Source organism: Rhea pennata, unplaced genomic scaffold (genome assembly GCF_028389875.1).
Source record: "Rhea pennata isolate bPtePen1 unplaced genomic scaffold, bPtePen1.pri scaffold_32, whole genome shotgun sequence".
Lineage (NCBI taxonomy): Eukaryota > Metazoa > Chordata > Aves > Rheiformes > Rheidae > Rhea > Rhea pennata.
Window position 1 is genome coordinate 2,198,196 of NW_026907679.1, and position 14,531 is coordinate 2,212,726.

Below are 14,531 nucleotides of genomic sequence, written 5' to 3' on the forward strand. Positions count from 1 at the left end.
CTTCTCACCCTTTCTGCAGGCACCTGAGGGAGCTCTGCACACTCCCCTTCTAGCCAAGGACACACAGGGCTCTTTTCAGGTGCCCCTGTGCAGACTCCCACCACCCTCTCCACACTCTCAGTATCTCTGCACCTTCTTCATTTGTCTCTCAGACATCACAGAGGTGCTATGAGACAGCTCTGCCTCTCTGTAGGGCAGCTCGAGCCTGACAGAACACACAGGGAAACAGTCAACAGACCATTAGACTGAAGATGGGCTCTCTGTAAGGGAGTCAGCTCATTTCCCAACTCACAAACGACCTTTCCTGGAGCAGCAAAGGTTAGAAGGCAGCTGGGGAAACCTCATTCCCATGCAGACACCTCTGCTGCCAGCTCACAGTGTTGGGATCTGAACTGTAGCTGTAACCTCCCAATCCCAGGGAGTCTGAGGGAAGAATAGGAGCAGCATGGACAGGAGGGGAAGTAAGGAGTAACACCAAGATCCAAGGGAGGCATGGGAGAACACCATGCCAGGGAGGCAAGGAGATGGACACGAGGGAAAGCCTTTGCCTTACCCAGCTGGGCATGCCACATCACAGGCGGTGACATTGCAAGGGAGTCACTCTCAACCCTTTTGTTGAACAGCACAAAACACCCCTTTCAGGGGAGATGTCCCTCTCCTCTGCTGCAGGTCTGGCTGCAGAGGAGGCTGCTCTTGCCCTGGACTCCACAGCTCTCAGGGCAGAGGCTCTGCTGGGTGGGAAATGATACATGGGGTCTTGCTCAGAGGAGGGAGTCTGCATTGGAGGGCCTGACCATGACTTGCCCAAATCCATCCTCCCATGATGATTCCATTTGCAGTTCCCTCTCATTCCCTGTCCCTTTATGCTGCCTGGTATGTCCCTCCTGGGAGCTCTTTCTTTGTCTCAATGTCTTTTCCCAGGTAGTGCTCACAGACCCACCCCACCCTCTGTTTGCATAGTTTTGCCTTCTGCTCTCCAGAAACCTGTCGGGACCAGGCACTGTCCAAGGACATCCCTATGCATGCAGTTCCTAAGGAGCAGGTCACATAAACTCCACAAAGGTGAGGTTGATGCTCTCTGCAGGCTATGGTTGGATGAAGTGGCTTCCTAAAGTTTTTCAGAGCTATTAATCTTAAATGAAGGTTTAGGAATCTCAGTTCCTTGCCAAAATAGAAAACTCTTTCTTTTTCTCCCTGCCAAAATTAGGGAACTGAAAGTGCAGAGGTGCAAAGGAAAGCTCCTTCCCTTTGAAGTAGCTCTTTTAATATTCCTCTTGAAAAGACCCCTCAAACATGTCATATGCATGAGGTAGAGCTGTGAGCAGCCCTGAGCCATGCAGCACCCTCTCAGCAGGAGAATGAACCTGCCCTGCTGGGGGTCACTCCTTCCACCCAGAGCTTCTCCCCACAGTGCCATGGGGAGCTCCCTGGGCAGGCTGAGTGCCGACCCTCTCAGGCAGCAGAGTCGCTTGCTCTGGCAAACACCCCCCTGGGACACAGGGATGCTGCTCTGAACTCCAGCCCTGGGCAGACCTGGGTGCACACTCAGTCTTCACATCCGTACAGTCACCCCTGGAAGAAGGTAGCAGCATGCCTTGTCAGTGTGGCAGGGAATCTCTCCTCTGAAGCATCTCCTCCTCTTATGCACTGGAGAAACTGGGAGAGTGATGCTTAAGAACGCTATCAGTTATGGGATGGACTGGGTTTAGAAAACCCCTCCAGGAATGTCAGTAGCATTGCCCCTCAGCGAGAGACTTACCTTGTCAAGGGCTGTGAAGACTGCTCCTACAAGGAGCTCTTCTCTGGCCTCCCACTCCACACGGCCTTTCACTTCTCTCTGCCCTCTCTCCTCTCATGACAGCAGCAGCAGACAGTGCCCAGAGCCTTGCTACTTTTTGCAGAGGAGCTGCTCCTGGACACAGTTGTCTCTGGGCAGTGCTGCCAGATTGCCATGAGCTCCCTCTGTCCCAAGAGCCTGTCTCATTCTGGAGCAGGGGCCCAGCTGAAGGCCTGAATTTGTCTGTCCCTTGTGCTCTCTCCTCCTGGGAAATTATTGTTTGAAGTTGACTACAATAATCAACAACGGTCGTCCTCTAAACACTGAAGGAAGACTGACTCCAGCATTACAACTTGTCTCATCAGAGAATAGTTATCTCCAATAGGTAGAAATATCCTACTCTGGAAGCGCCTCTTCCCATCTCTTAACTAGGCAGGACAGGTAGAAATGGGGCAAGAAGGGAGTTCATTTATCCATGTTTCAGGTGTTAATTCAGATGAGTCAATCTGGGCATCTCACGCTGGTTTACAAGCCCCTGGGCTGAAGTGAGATTCAGATCCCTTCCATGAATGCCCCAAACACACAGGAGCTGAGATTCCCCTTACCTAAGCTGAAGTGAGAGCACCAGAGATGTCTGCACACGGGCCTCTTGTCTAAGCTGCCATTGTAAGCACTGGGGATGGAGGGTGGGAGTCAGCTCCCCACACACAAACATCTGCTTATATTGGAAGAGACAAAGGTGGTCCAAGTGATGTGTCCGTGTCTGCTTGCATGAGTGGAGCAAGTGTGTCAGCTGCATCCTTCTAGAGCAAGAAGTGTGGGCCAGCTTGGGAATGTCCTTGGCCATCTGAAATTACTCTAGATGTCTTCTCATACTACTAGAGCTCCATCACTAAGAAGCTGAGACACAGTAGATCCTACCTTTCAGAAGGTTAGTGTAATTCAGAGAAGACGCTTGATTCAGTGACATAAAAATAGCTCTCCATGTCCATGCCAGACACCTGTGGTGTCAGCACAACTGCATGTCACTAGCAGATACAGCACGGGACCCACAGGAAAACCGCACCCTTTTGGACTGTTTGCTGGGCAAGTGCCCCAGGGCATTTCAGGTTTCCTACCGGTGCCCAAACAATTGAATCCTACCTCTGCCTTTAGGAAAAGTCCGTACCTTCTACGTCCAATCATCCTGCAGAAATGGGAGGCACATCACACCAAGATCTCCACTCAAGTCCCTGCAGTTTCAAACCCTTCTTGTTCTCCTCCTCCTGAATCTCTTCTCACCCCTAGATGATATGAACAGGGACTGGGCTAATGATGACCTCAGGGTGTCTGGATCACAGGCTGTGCAGGCCCAAGGACTTCTGCAGTGGCACCTTGTCCTTCCTGGAGATTGGTTCAAGAAGTCTGTCACAGGTGAAATGGTGCTGCAGAGTCAGCTGGGGCAGTAAACCACTCTCCTGCCATTCCTTCATGGCCCAGCTCTGTTCCTCCATGGCCTTGGGCACTGCAGGCTTGGCTCTCTTAGTAGGAACCTCGTTCCACCATTACATTGCCACTTGTTCTGTATGCCAGCACGTCTCTGCTCTGAAATGGGGCCACAGTATCCTTTGCCGTTGGTAGCACATTTCATCATGATCAGTCTGTTCTCTCTGCCACAGCTGAGGCTCTGTATCCCAAATATATGCAAATGCATGCAGCCTGGGGCACAGCAAGGAGCACAAGCTGTCACAGGACTGCAACATCACTGGAATTAGTGAGATGTGGTGGGACCACTCGCACAACTGGTGAGCTGTGCTGGTAGGGTACAATTTCTTCAGGAGAGACTCTCAGGGAAGATGAGGAGGGGGCATGTCTCTTATGTGGAGGGGCAGCTCGGAGGTGTGGAGCGCTTCCTTGGAAGAGGCAAGGGTTTGGGTGGGTGCTTGTGGGTGAGCATCAGAGTAAGGGTGACATCATGATGGGAACTACAGATCACCCAATCAGAGTGAGGAGGTGGATGCAGTCTCCTTTAAGCAACATAAGCAAGTTTGTGTGTCACAGGTCTTGATTCTTGCAGGGACAACTTTAATTTCCCTGACATCAACTGGAAGGGCAAACAGTAGTCGAAGGTCCAACAGTGCAAGCAGTCCAGGAGATTTCTGGAGGGCATCAAGGATGACTTCTCAGCCCAGCTGCATGATGGGCCGATACTCATGATGGTTTCTTGTAACTGGAAATATCAAAAAAAAAAAAAAAAAGAAAAAAAATGGTTCCTCTGAAGTCCAGGGTCTGAGCTCCACTACTATCCTTGCTGACTCCCTTCAGGATCCAATACTCTAGTTTTTCATGGTAACTATAGGTGATGCTGATGCTCACTATCCCATCCCTGAGAGCACAGAACTGAGCTCCACGGCAATAAGGCAGCATACCAGAAGCAGGAGGGAGAGGCTGCAATGGAGAAATTCAGAAATGTCCAGTGAATCAGGGATGATGTTAGGGAAGCCAAAACTCTACTAGGATTGACATTTGCAGGGTACGTCACTGGCATGAAGAAGAGCTGCCACTGCTTCAGTTACAGTAAAAGAATGAAAAGGAAAACGCACGCTTACTGCTAGATCAGGCCGGGGGTCCAGTAACAGCATATGCAGTTAGGTCTGAGGAGCTCAGTGCCTTCTTGGCCCCACTCTTCAACAAGGTCTCCCAGACTGTTGTGCCTAGAGTCAGAACTTCAGAGGGGAAAAAAACAACCAGCAGTGGGTGATGACTGAGAGATTATTTGCAAGAACTCAGCCCCTACAAGTCTATGGGTCTGGATGGGCTACATCTGAGAACACTGAAACAGCTGGCCATTATCACAGCAAGGCCAGTCCCTATCATCTCTGAAAGGCTATAGAGATCAAAGGAGGTCCCAATGAACAGAAAAAGGAATATGTTGTGCCCATTTTCAAAAATGGCCACAAGGACAACCTGGGGAGCTGCAGGCCCTTCAGTCTCACTCTAGTGAAGGGTGTTTCATTACAGTTCTGGGCACACAAAGGAGGAGAATGTGCCTGGGAACAGTCAGCATGGAGTTACTGAAGGTAAATCACTCCTAACCAATCTGGTTGCCTTCTACAGTAAAAGACCAGCACTTGTGGAGGAGAGGAGAGGAGTGGATGTCATTTACCATGATTTTAGCTATGTGCCTGACAGTATCTCACATTATATTCTTGTATACAAGTAAGGCATTACAATCCACTGGGTAGACAAATGGATGGGTAAAAAGATGGTTGGATGATCAAGGTCAGAGGGCTTTTGTGAATGAATTCAGCTTTACCTGGAAGCCAGTGACAAGTGGAGAATGCAGGGATCTCTACTGGGACCTGTCCTGTTTAACATGTTCATCAGTGTCCTGGAGAACAAAAGTCTCATCACATTTGCAGATGGTACCTCATCAGGAGAGCAATCATGAGCTTGAGGGCTGCCATCCGGTTGGATCTCAGCAGGTGGGAGGATTGGGCTGCCAGGAACTTCATGACATTCAGAAACAAAACAAATGCCAGGTCCTGCCCCTGGGGTGGGGGTAAGGCAATCAAGCCCCTGCAGTGATATGGGCTGGAGAGTGCCCAGCTGGGCAGCAGCTCTGCAGAAAAGGACATGCCATAAACACATCTGGTTAAGTTCTGTGTTTCTGCATTCAGGTAAACATCATGACCAGAAAAGAAACCTGCTTCATCTTGTGAACATTTTCCTTAACGCCAGCTCTCAGAAGTCTAAAAAGTGGAGGGTGTACTCCTACCAAAGTCTAGTGATGGAAATCGGTGCAGTTGTCCTCCCAAAGTCACCGAAACACAAGACGGAACTTAGTTGCCTAATTTGTAGAGATTTGGCCCTTATGAAGAAAGAACTGACACTGTAGTTAAGGTATTGAAATGCTGAATCCCGTTCTATTATGAACAGCTTAACACTGATCTTTTGCAATGGTAGACTGTCAGAATGGAATGAATGGAAGCTGTGGCCATGCACAACATCATAGACAATTTCTCCAGAGCACATGTTCCTGCAAGCTCCAGGGGAGACCTTGCCTGTATCCTGGCTCTCCAGCTCTTTGACTAGACCAATCCATATAGTTTTTTTTTTCTTTTTACCTAAAAGAATGGACAACACATTTCCTTGGTTTTGAGTCACTCAGGGAATACTCTGTTTTAAATCAACATGATTAGGAGTCTGTGAATCTTTTTTTTTTTTCCTTTTTTTCTTTTTTTTCTTTTATTTTTTTTCTGGTGCAGGCTTGGTCCTTCCATTCAATCAGTAACAACGACATACTTTATTGGAACTCTAGTACTGAGTTTCAGCTTCATGCTTACTTCTTCCACGTATTTAAGCCTCCTTCCACTAAAAAACAAAACAAAACAAAACAAACAAACCCCTCTACTCTCTTCTTTCCCACCCCTCACTCTTAAAATAGGCAAGGTTGTTTAAAAAGACCCCACAGTTTGAATCAAAGGGACACAGCCACTTGCCTTTTGCAGTTAAGGAACGTTTCCTCCTGTCTAGTAGGCATTTGATGAGACAATTCATCTTCAGAACCCTGAGGGTAATTTCCGATCACTATAGAAAGTATTAGCTTTTAAAATGTATCTTTTAATACCATCTCAAAAATAGGAGATGTTTGTTAACTTCCCTGAATAGTCCATATGCCTCGCTTGCACTAGTGCAGCTTTCAAATTACAGCTGAAATACATTCTCTTGTGTTCTGTGATTTAATGAGAACAGGCTGCATTCTTGTCTTCCTCCTACCACACAGCACAGGAGACTATGCATGTCTCTACAAAGTTCTCTTGAATATCCTGATTTGGACAAGTGTCTTTCTCCAGTAGTAAAAACATCTATACTCTCAAGAAAAAAGAAATGATGACCAAGAACGCCTTCTGTAGTTCCTAGACATGTAAAGAATACACACGAACACACACACACGTATATATGACATACATGGTGTCTATATCTGTGACATGTATAAACGTATATCCAAATAGATTTGTGCGTATGTGTTTGTGTGTGTAAATTGATTTTATATAGACAGATATAGATACAGATACATTTCATGACAGAGCACTAGTATAGAGTAACAGACCATCCAGACAACTTCAGGAACTAGGTTTTTGTAGCGCTATGCTGTGTGTAGTTCATTTCCACCAGCTGATAAGTGTCTCTTTCTTTCAGGATCCAAAAGGTCCTAAAGAGCCAGTCAAAGAACTTCCATGAACTCAGTGCTGAGTCTATGCAGTGGACTCCTGGCACCCTCCTAGATCCACAGCAGCAGGAGCCCAGAACAAACTTCTCTGTCCAGCACAGCCTGGGGGTGGCTCAGGCCTCCCTGGAGAGCCCCAGCCCAGCAGGGAACAGCCCTGCAAGGCCACCGCATTTCTGGCCTGTCATCTTCAGGGACAGGAGTGTCCTCCCAAGCCATTTCACAGCCCCGTGGCTGCTGCTCAGCTGCTCGGGCTGCAGTGGCCTCACAGCTGCTCTGCTGATGCTGTTCCTGCTGCTGGCCTCTCCGGTGCTCGGGCAGAAGCGACCTCGCAGCCTACACCGAGGCCATGAACCTGCTCCTGGCCCAGCAGCAGCAGAGACACAACAAGAACATCCACGAACCAGGAGGCTGCTGGTGGCACAGAACCTCCAGAGCAGGAAGTGACCTCACAATCGGCAGCATGGCCGTGTCCCCTCTTTTGGCCTATTAGGCACTCAGGCAGCCGTGACCTCACAATCTGCATCCAAGCATTAGGCCTGTTCCTGTCCACTCAGCAGCAGAGACTGAGGTGACATCACAAGGACCTCCCTGAAACAGGATCCTCCTTCTGGCCTATCAGCTCCAGAGAAACATGTGACCTCCAATGAGAACCAAAGCCTTGTGCCTGCAGCAGCCTATCAGGTGCGCAGGCAGCAGTGACGTTGCAAGCACAAACTCCAGACGCATCCCTGTGCCTGGCCTGGCCTCTTCTCACAGAGAAGTGACCCCATCATTGACCCCCCAGGGATGTGGGAAGATATTTTCCTGGGATTTCCTTGCTTCTGCAGTGGTTTCTCAGAGCTGGGAGAGGGCCTGGGAGGTAACAGTGGCCTGGCCCCAGCCATGTGTGAGCACCTTGCCCTTGTGAGCTGTGGGACCTGTCCTTCTTCCTGCCAGACCTTTGACCAGCCAACTGGTCTTGAAGAGGGTGACAGGAGCCTGAGGTCTCTTTGACCATCCTGAGGACATGCTCCTCAGGGACTCCCAAAAGCACTGCTGGCTGCTTGTCCCCAAGCACCTGGCCCAGGAAGTGTGTGCAGGGGCACTGTCGCAGCCACAGCCGTTGCAGTGCCATGAGGATCCTGCCAGGCCTGTTCTTCCAGCACTTCCTCAAACAACAGGCTTGGGAGGACCAGGAAGGGCCATGTCCCATCTTTTCCTATCCAGATGACTGCAGGGAGCACTTTGGGGACTTGGTTTATTTCAACACAAGGACATTCTGGGTGTAGCAGCAGGCCTGGCACTCACCGGTGCCTTCCCGACCACTCCTGGAGCCGAGTCTGCTCCCCAGTGCTGAGGAGCTAAAAAGGAAATTTTAGGTGCACAGAGAAAAGTAGGGAAATACTGCAGGTCTCATTCAGGCCTGATGTTATGGGATCTGCTTCTGGGGACATTTTAATGGTGGCCATGATTTGACTCAGGTCCCTTATGAGCCACACATTGGAGGCATCTTGTTGGCTTCAGCCACCCAGGATTTTAAGGTCTCAGATGGAAATCTTTCTTTCAATGCCCAGAAACTCCCCCTTGTCTGCAAGGGGTCTCTCAAATCCTGCCGTCTTCCATCCCACAAGGAATGTCAGGAAAAGACTTTTTCCCACAGGTGCCGATGGTCATGGAAGAATCCACCCATATTTGCAGATGTTTACTGGAGGGACTCCTGGCCTGAATTCTCCCTCTTCTGATTCATTTCTACTTTCTTCCTTCACCTCTCCCACAGAGATTTATCTTACTGTGTGGGATGTGCCATGAGCCCATGGCATGAGCAGAGGGAGCCATATCCATCCCCATGGCTCAGGGCTGGGATCCATGGCAGCTCAGGAGGGTCACTGTCACTTGTTTTTTCCAGGCCTTTGCTGTGAGGTCTCGTGCACACATTTGCTTTCTCAGTGCTCTCCCCTGGCTGCCCAGATTATCACCATGGCATTTCCCTGCACTCAGCTCTTTCTCCACGATCCTGGACTATTATGCAAGGGGAAAAATGGAATTCAGGGTAGACTGCAGTGGGACCAGAGGAAGTATCACTGAAGAGCAGAAAACATATCAAGTAGTTTACAGTCCTCCTCAGGACGTTCAGTTATATTTATTTTCTCTTTCAGAGCAAACTCAGGCTTCATCCTGCAGCCACTGAAGGCAATTAAAAGTCAGTGCACTCTGCACTGGTGTGCTGGAGCATCAGTGATAATGCTGCAACTAAAAGTTAGACTTTCACAAACATGTCTTATCACTAAATAATCATAATCCTGTCCATGCCATTAGAGGTAGAGTAAATCAGGAACCCCCTCCCCCAGAGCCGTCCACCCTGAGCAAGCCTTGGCACATCCGGCTCCAGCTGCTTGGCAGCTGTCAGCCAGGGGTTGGGCAGTGGCTGTGGGCATCTGCCAGCTCCTGCTGCACCTCTGGTCCTTGGGGTGTGGGGAGAGGGATGGGAGATGGAGCAGCACATGGATGGTGGCAGATCAGCACGACAGGGGCAGGAGACAGTGGAGGCTGCAGCAAGGGGCGATGGCCAATGTTTCTGCAGCATGGCAGCTGTCACATTCATCTCACATGTGAAAGACGTACACTGACCCCAGGCAGAAACAGGCCATTTCCATGCCGTGATGGCCATGTCACCCTCCCAGAAGCATGGAGACATACCAAGAGGGCACTCTGCTTGTCCTGGTGCTCAGGACCAGCTCCATGAGTGCTGGGCATTGCTGGCCTGTGCCCGCCTCCTGTGGAAATGACAGGGACACCTTCCACCACTGTCAGCAGCCATTCCTCTGGGAGCAGAGATTGTGCCCAGGCATTTCCTGTTGGGAAGGCAACAGGCTGAATCTCACAACTGATGATGCCCTTGTGCAGCCATAGGATGGTAGAGGAATTTATGTTGGAAAAGTACTCTGCAGGTCATCTGACCCAATTCTTGCTCCAAGCAGGCTCCAATTCAAAGCTAGCTATAACCTTGGTCCTTCCAGGACTGCAGCAATCCCTCTGGCAAAATGAGAAGTCTGTTGAAGACTGTTCCAAAACTCCCCATGCATATCTCCTGCAGTGACAGATGCAGCACCCAGACTAGGTTCTTTTTGATTCCCCACCACCATTGCTGAGACCACCATTGTTCCCATCCAGGAAGCTGGCTAGGCATGGGGCTCTTTGGGGAGCTGCTGGGCCGGATGGTAGGCAATGAGAGAGAGTAGATGGAACAGCTGGTGCACCAGGGGGCCTTGTTCTTCCACCTCATTGACCCACACCCCAGTCTGGCACAGGCATGACATGACACAGCAGGCTGGGAGGATCCCCAGACAGTGGCCATGAGGGGTTCTGACTGGGTTGTGAGGCCAAAACCTGTTTTCCCCAGGCTGTTTGTGCTGCCCTTGTGGGCACCGCTGAGCTCTTTGGCTGGAAGCTGCTCCGGGAGCTGGCTGAGACAGTGCAGACCTGGCACATCAATGGGTGCTTGCTGAGGAGGTCCCAGTGGTACCAGGCCCCTATCCTGGCTGTGCCAGCCCCTGTCCTGGTATTCCCAGTGCCAGTCCCAATGGTGCCAGCTCCATGCTAGCAGTGTCAATCCTGTCCTGGCTTTGCTGGCTTCCATCCCAGTGGTGCCAAGCCTGTCCTGGCTGTGCCAGGTTCAGTCCCAGTCATGCCAGGGTCTGTCCTGGCTGTGTCTGCACCTGTCCTTTTGATGCCAGCTCTTAACCTGGGATTCCTGTTCCCCAGTGCACACGTGTCGAGGGGAGGGGCTCGATTCATTGCTCACTCATCAATCTCTTTCTGGAGGTGTTTGAAGGTCTCCAAGAAAGATCTGTGAATCCCATCCTCCCACTTAGGGAAGTTAGTTGTCCAGAAACAGCACCTCTGAAGCAAGTTTTGCCCCCTCACAAGATGGGTGGATCCAGTGGGAGGGTGATTCACTGCAGGAGTGCTTCTCCTTCCATAGACGGTAAGAGCTGGCAGTCACAGATTAGATTCAGGTGTTGCTCTTGGGCTCCTTTGCCCTTGGGAGAAATGAATGCTGTAACATCCCCCCAAGCAGGTGGATCTCTCATGCTGATGCATCCGTCTGAGAGGGCTCCCTGGACTCCCATTATAGCCAGTGAAGACCAAGAGGCACTTTGGGACCAGAGTGCATCTTGGTCCAAAATGTTCTCCTAGCAAGGAGAAGAATAATTGCTCTCTGGAAGTGCTGATCTCCTTGCCCTATGTGTAAAAAGACGTACAAGCTACCCAGTAACTGTCAGAGAGTGTGCGTCAGGTGTGTTGCCCCATGGTGTGAGAATGGCAGTCCTTTTGTTTTTCCATCTTCCACCTTTTCCATCAAAGCTGCTTTCCTGTCCATGTCCTTTGCCACCTGCCATTGGCCATAGATGCTAGCCAACCTCCTCTTGCTCTTCTGTTGCAATCAGGTTCCAATATCACAGCTGAGATTAGGATTGAACCTCAGAGAATGGCTCGTTTTAGCTTTTCAGGGTAGGGGCAGACAAGTTGCTGACAAAGGATTTTTCAAGATTTGTTTAGGGTCAGGTTGACCCTGCTGAATTGCTTGCCCTGGAACAGAAGTGTTGTCCCAAATCCTGGTTCTGTTACCCGGTGTGCAAGCAATCAATAGACACACAGGGTCGAGATATTTGTTTATTTCATTTCTGCGCAGAGATGGGGGCTAGGTGGTAGATCCACAAAGCTAGCACACCTTGTCCCCCTCTCATTCTTGATTTATACACACTTTTCAGGGAGTATTTTATACAAATCTTTCTATTGGTTACAGTTTCATTACATCAGGTAATCGTTCTGCGCTTGTGCTTTCACGTTCCCGTTAATTAGCATAGCAAGAGGAGAAGAGGCGGTAACATCATTATCATGTCATTTCCTTATCATTATTCAGGTGGTGAAGTAGCTGAAGGGAAATGCTCCGCCTTCAAAGAGATCATCAAGACCACAGAGATGTTCTTTGATGCTGTAAGCAGGAGGTGTTGTCTAATGCCTGCTCAAAGGGTCCCTCGTGCATTTATCTGAGAGGGGCAGTGTGGGCAAGGGCAGCTCCAGATCAGGAGGGTTCAGGGAAGACATTCATCTCTGAGAAAGTTGGAGGAGATGGTATTCGTAACCCCCTCCAAGGGCCCTTTCTCAGGACATTGTGCTTGACTGGCAGTGCTCAGGTGTTACACAAACAGTTGTATGAGGGTCCCAGTTCTGTACCTGATGGCCAGGCTTTCTTGGTTGCAGGAGCAGACCAATACTAACCGTTAATTGAGATCAAACAAAAATAAAACATCATGGAGTTTAATAAAAAAAAAAAACAAAACAAACTCCTTTCAAGTCCAGTCCAGTCCAGGCTGCCTCTACTGAGGTTTGCTTTCCAGGAGGGATAGCCTTAGTAGAAATGTTTTACACAGATTGATAGGAGAGGATAGAGAAAAAAAGCCACAATTAAGGCTAACAAGACAATTAGACTCCTGAAAGATAAGGCAAGCTTTGTGCTCCCTGAAGCTCATAGCAGCACCTAGAGAGAGGGGAGGTATCTGAATGAAGGAAGAGAAAGAAGAGAGGAAAAGTGGAAAACATGGAAAGTGTGTAGGTCCAGATAGTCTGCTGCAAAGATGAGTTTAGAAATGATCCATTTAATGAGGATGTGAGGAAATATGTGAAAAATTACTGAGATTGAATGCATAGTGTAACAGACAAACTAGTGGTACACCAGCTTTGCAGGTAGGTGAGTATTTCTTCTCCTGAGAATCACAGCCTTCCTGAAAAAAATCCATTATTTCATCATGGGAAAACGTGAACATTTTTACTTGAAGTCCATCAGTCTCCAAATCAAATCCTCATTGACTAATCAATTTGACAGATAGGGTTTGTGCCCCTGGAGAAGTGGGATGAATGCCAATATTTGTGTACAAATGACTATCACAGACAGAATGCCCAAAGCACTAGAGCTGCCTGAGATAAACTGAAAATCACTTGTGAGGAGAGATGGGCAGTTTATTGCTGCTGAAGTAGTACCAGCGGAGTGAATTCCTTCAGTGCATTCTTGAGCTCCTTGTTCCTCATGCTGTAGATGAGGGGGTTCACTGCTGGAGGCACCACCGCATACAGAACAGACAACACCAGATCCAGAAATGGGGAAGAGATGGAGGGGGGCTTCAGGTAGGCAAAGATGACAGTACCGACAAACAGGGAGACCACGGCCAGGTGTGGGAGGCACATGGAAAAGGCTTTGTGCCGGCCCTGCTCAGAGGGGATCCTCAGCACAACAGTGAAGATCTGCACATAGGACTGCACAATGAAAATGAAACACCCAAAGACTAAACAAATAGTAACTACAAGAGCTCCAGCTTCCCTGAAGTAGGAGCCTGCACAGAGGAGCTTGAGGATCTGGGGGATTTCACAGAAGAACTGGTCCACTGTGTTGCCTTGGCAGAGGGGTATGGAAAATGTGTTAGTAGTGTGCAGGAAAGCATTGAGAAACCCACTGGCCCAGGCAGCTGCTGCCATTCTGACACAAGCCCTGTGGTTCATGAGGGTCCCATAGTGCAGGGGTCTGCAGATGGCAACATAGCGATCATAGGCCATGACAGTGAGAACTGAATACTCAGTTGACAAAAGAAAGGTAAAATGAAAGACTTGGGCAGCACATCCCAAATAGGAAATGGCGCTGGTGTTCCAGAGGGAATTGGCCATGGATTTGGGGACAGTGGTGGAGATGGTGCCAAGGTCCAGAACAGAGAGGTTGAGGAGGAAGAAGAACATGGGAGTGTGGAGGTGGTGGTCACAGACTATGGCTGTGATGATGAGGCCGTTACCTAGGAGAGAAGCCAGGTAGATGCCCAGGAACAGGGAGAAGTGCAAGAGCTGCAGCTCCCGAGTGTCTGAGAATGCCAGGAGGAGGAACTCATTGAAGGAGCTGCTGTTGGACATTTGCTCTGCCCTGGGCATGGGGGCCTGTCCAAGGAGGAAAAGACAGTGACAAATTAGCGCAGTTTTTTTGTGAGGCAAACCCTTTGCCTTTCTCACAGAACCTCCCACTTTTCCCCTCTCCTTTACCTTCCTTCAGCTCCCTGTCTTGAGCTCTGTTGTGCACTGGCTGAGTGTGCCACACAGGGCAGGAACTCCGCTGATGATTTCCAGAGGAGCTAGTGCTGCTCTGCTGGGGGGTGTAAAAGCAGGAAGGTGACCAAGATTTCCAATATTTTGGTGGGGATAGAAGGGGGTTGGGGGCCGTGAGCTGAGCTAAGGACACTCAGTCTGGTGACCCAGTGGGAATATGTCTCCCAGAGTTAGCCAGACCAGCATGGGGCAGGAGAAGTGTAAATCAGAAAAAGCCTGTGTAACATCAAATATCTTCAAAGAAGCAAATGTTGACAGTAAATGTTACACCCTCCATGTGCGGAATATTGAAAAGAACCTGGTCAGAGTATTGGATTCTGACACACTCTCTTGCCAGCTGTCTTGGAAAGAGAAGATCCTTGTGAGGGGTTCATCTCCCCCAGCCTTGTCCTCTTGAACAGAAGTGCTTGTATCTGA

At 49.5% G+C, this 14,531-nt stretch overlaps 1 protein-coding gene across 1 annotated transcript; it reads right to left on the minus strand.

The window, feature by feature from the left end:
* Positions 1-12,989: 12,989 nt before the first annotated feature.
* Positions 12,990-13,925, minus strand: LOC134154540 (olfactory receptor 14A16-like). The gene has a single exon (XM_062601214.1). The coding sequence runs from the start codon at positions 13,923-13,925 to the stop codon at positions 12,990-12,992; it is 936 nt and encodes a 311-aa protein (XP_062457198.1).
* Between the last annotated feature and the right edge of the window lie 606 nt (positions 13,926-14,531).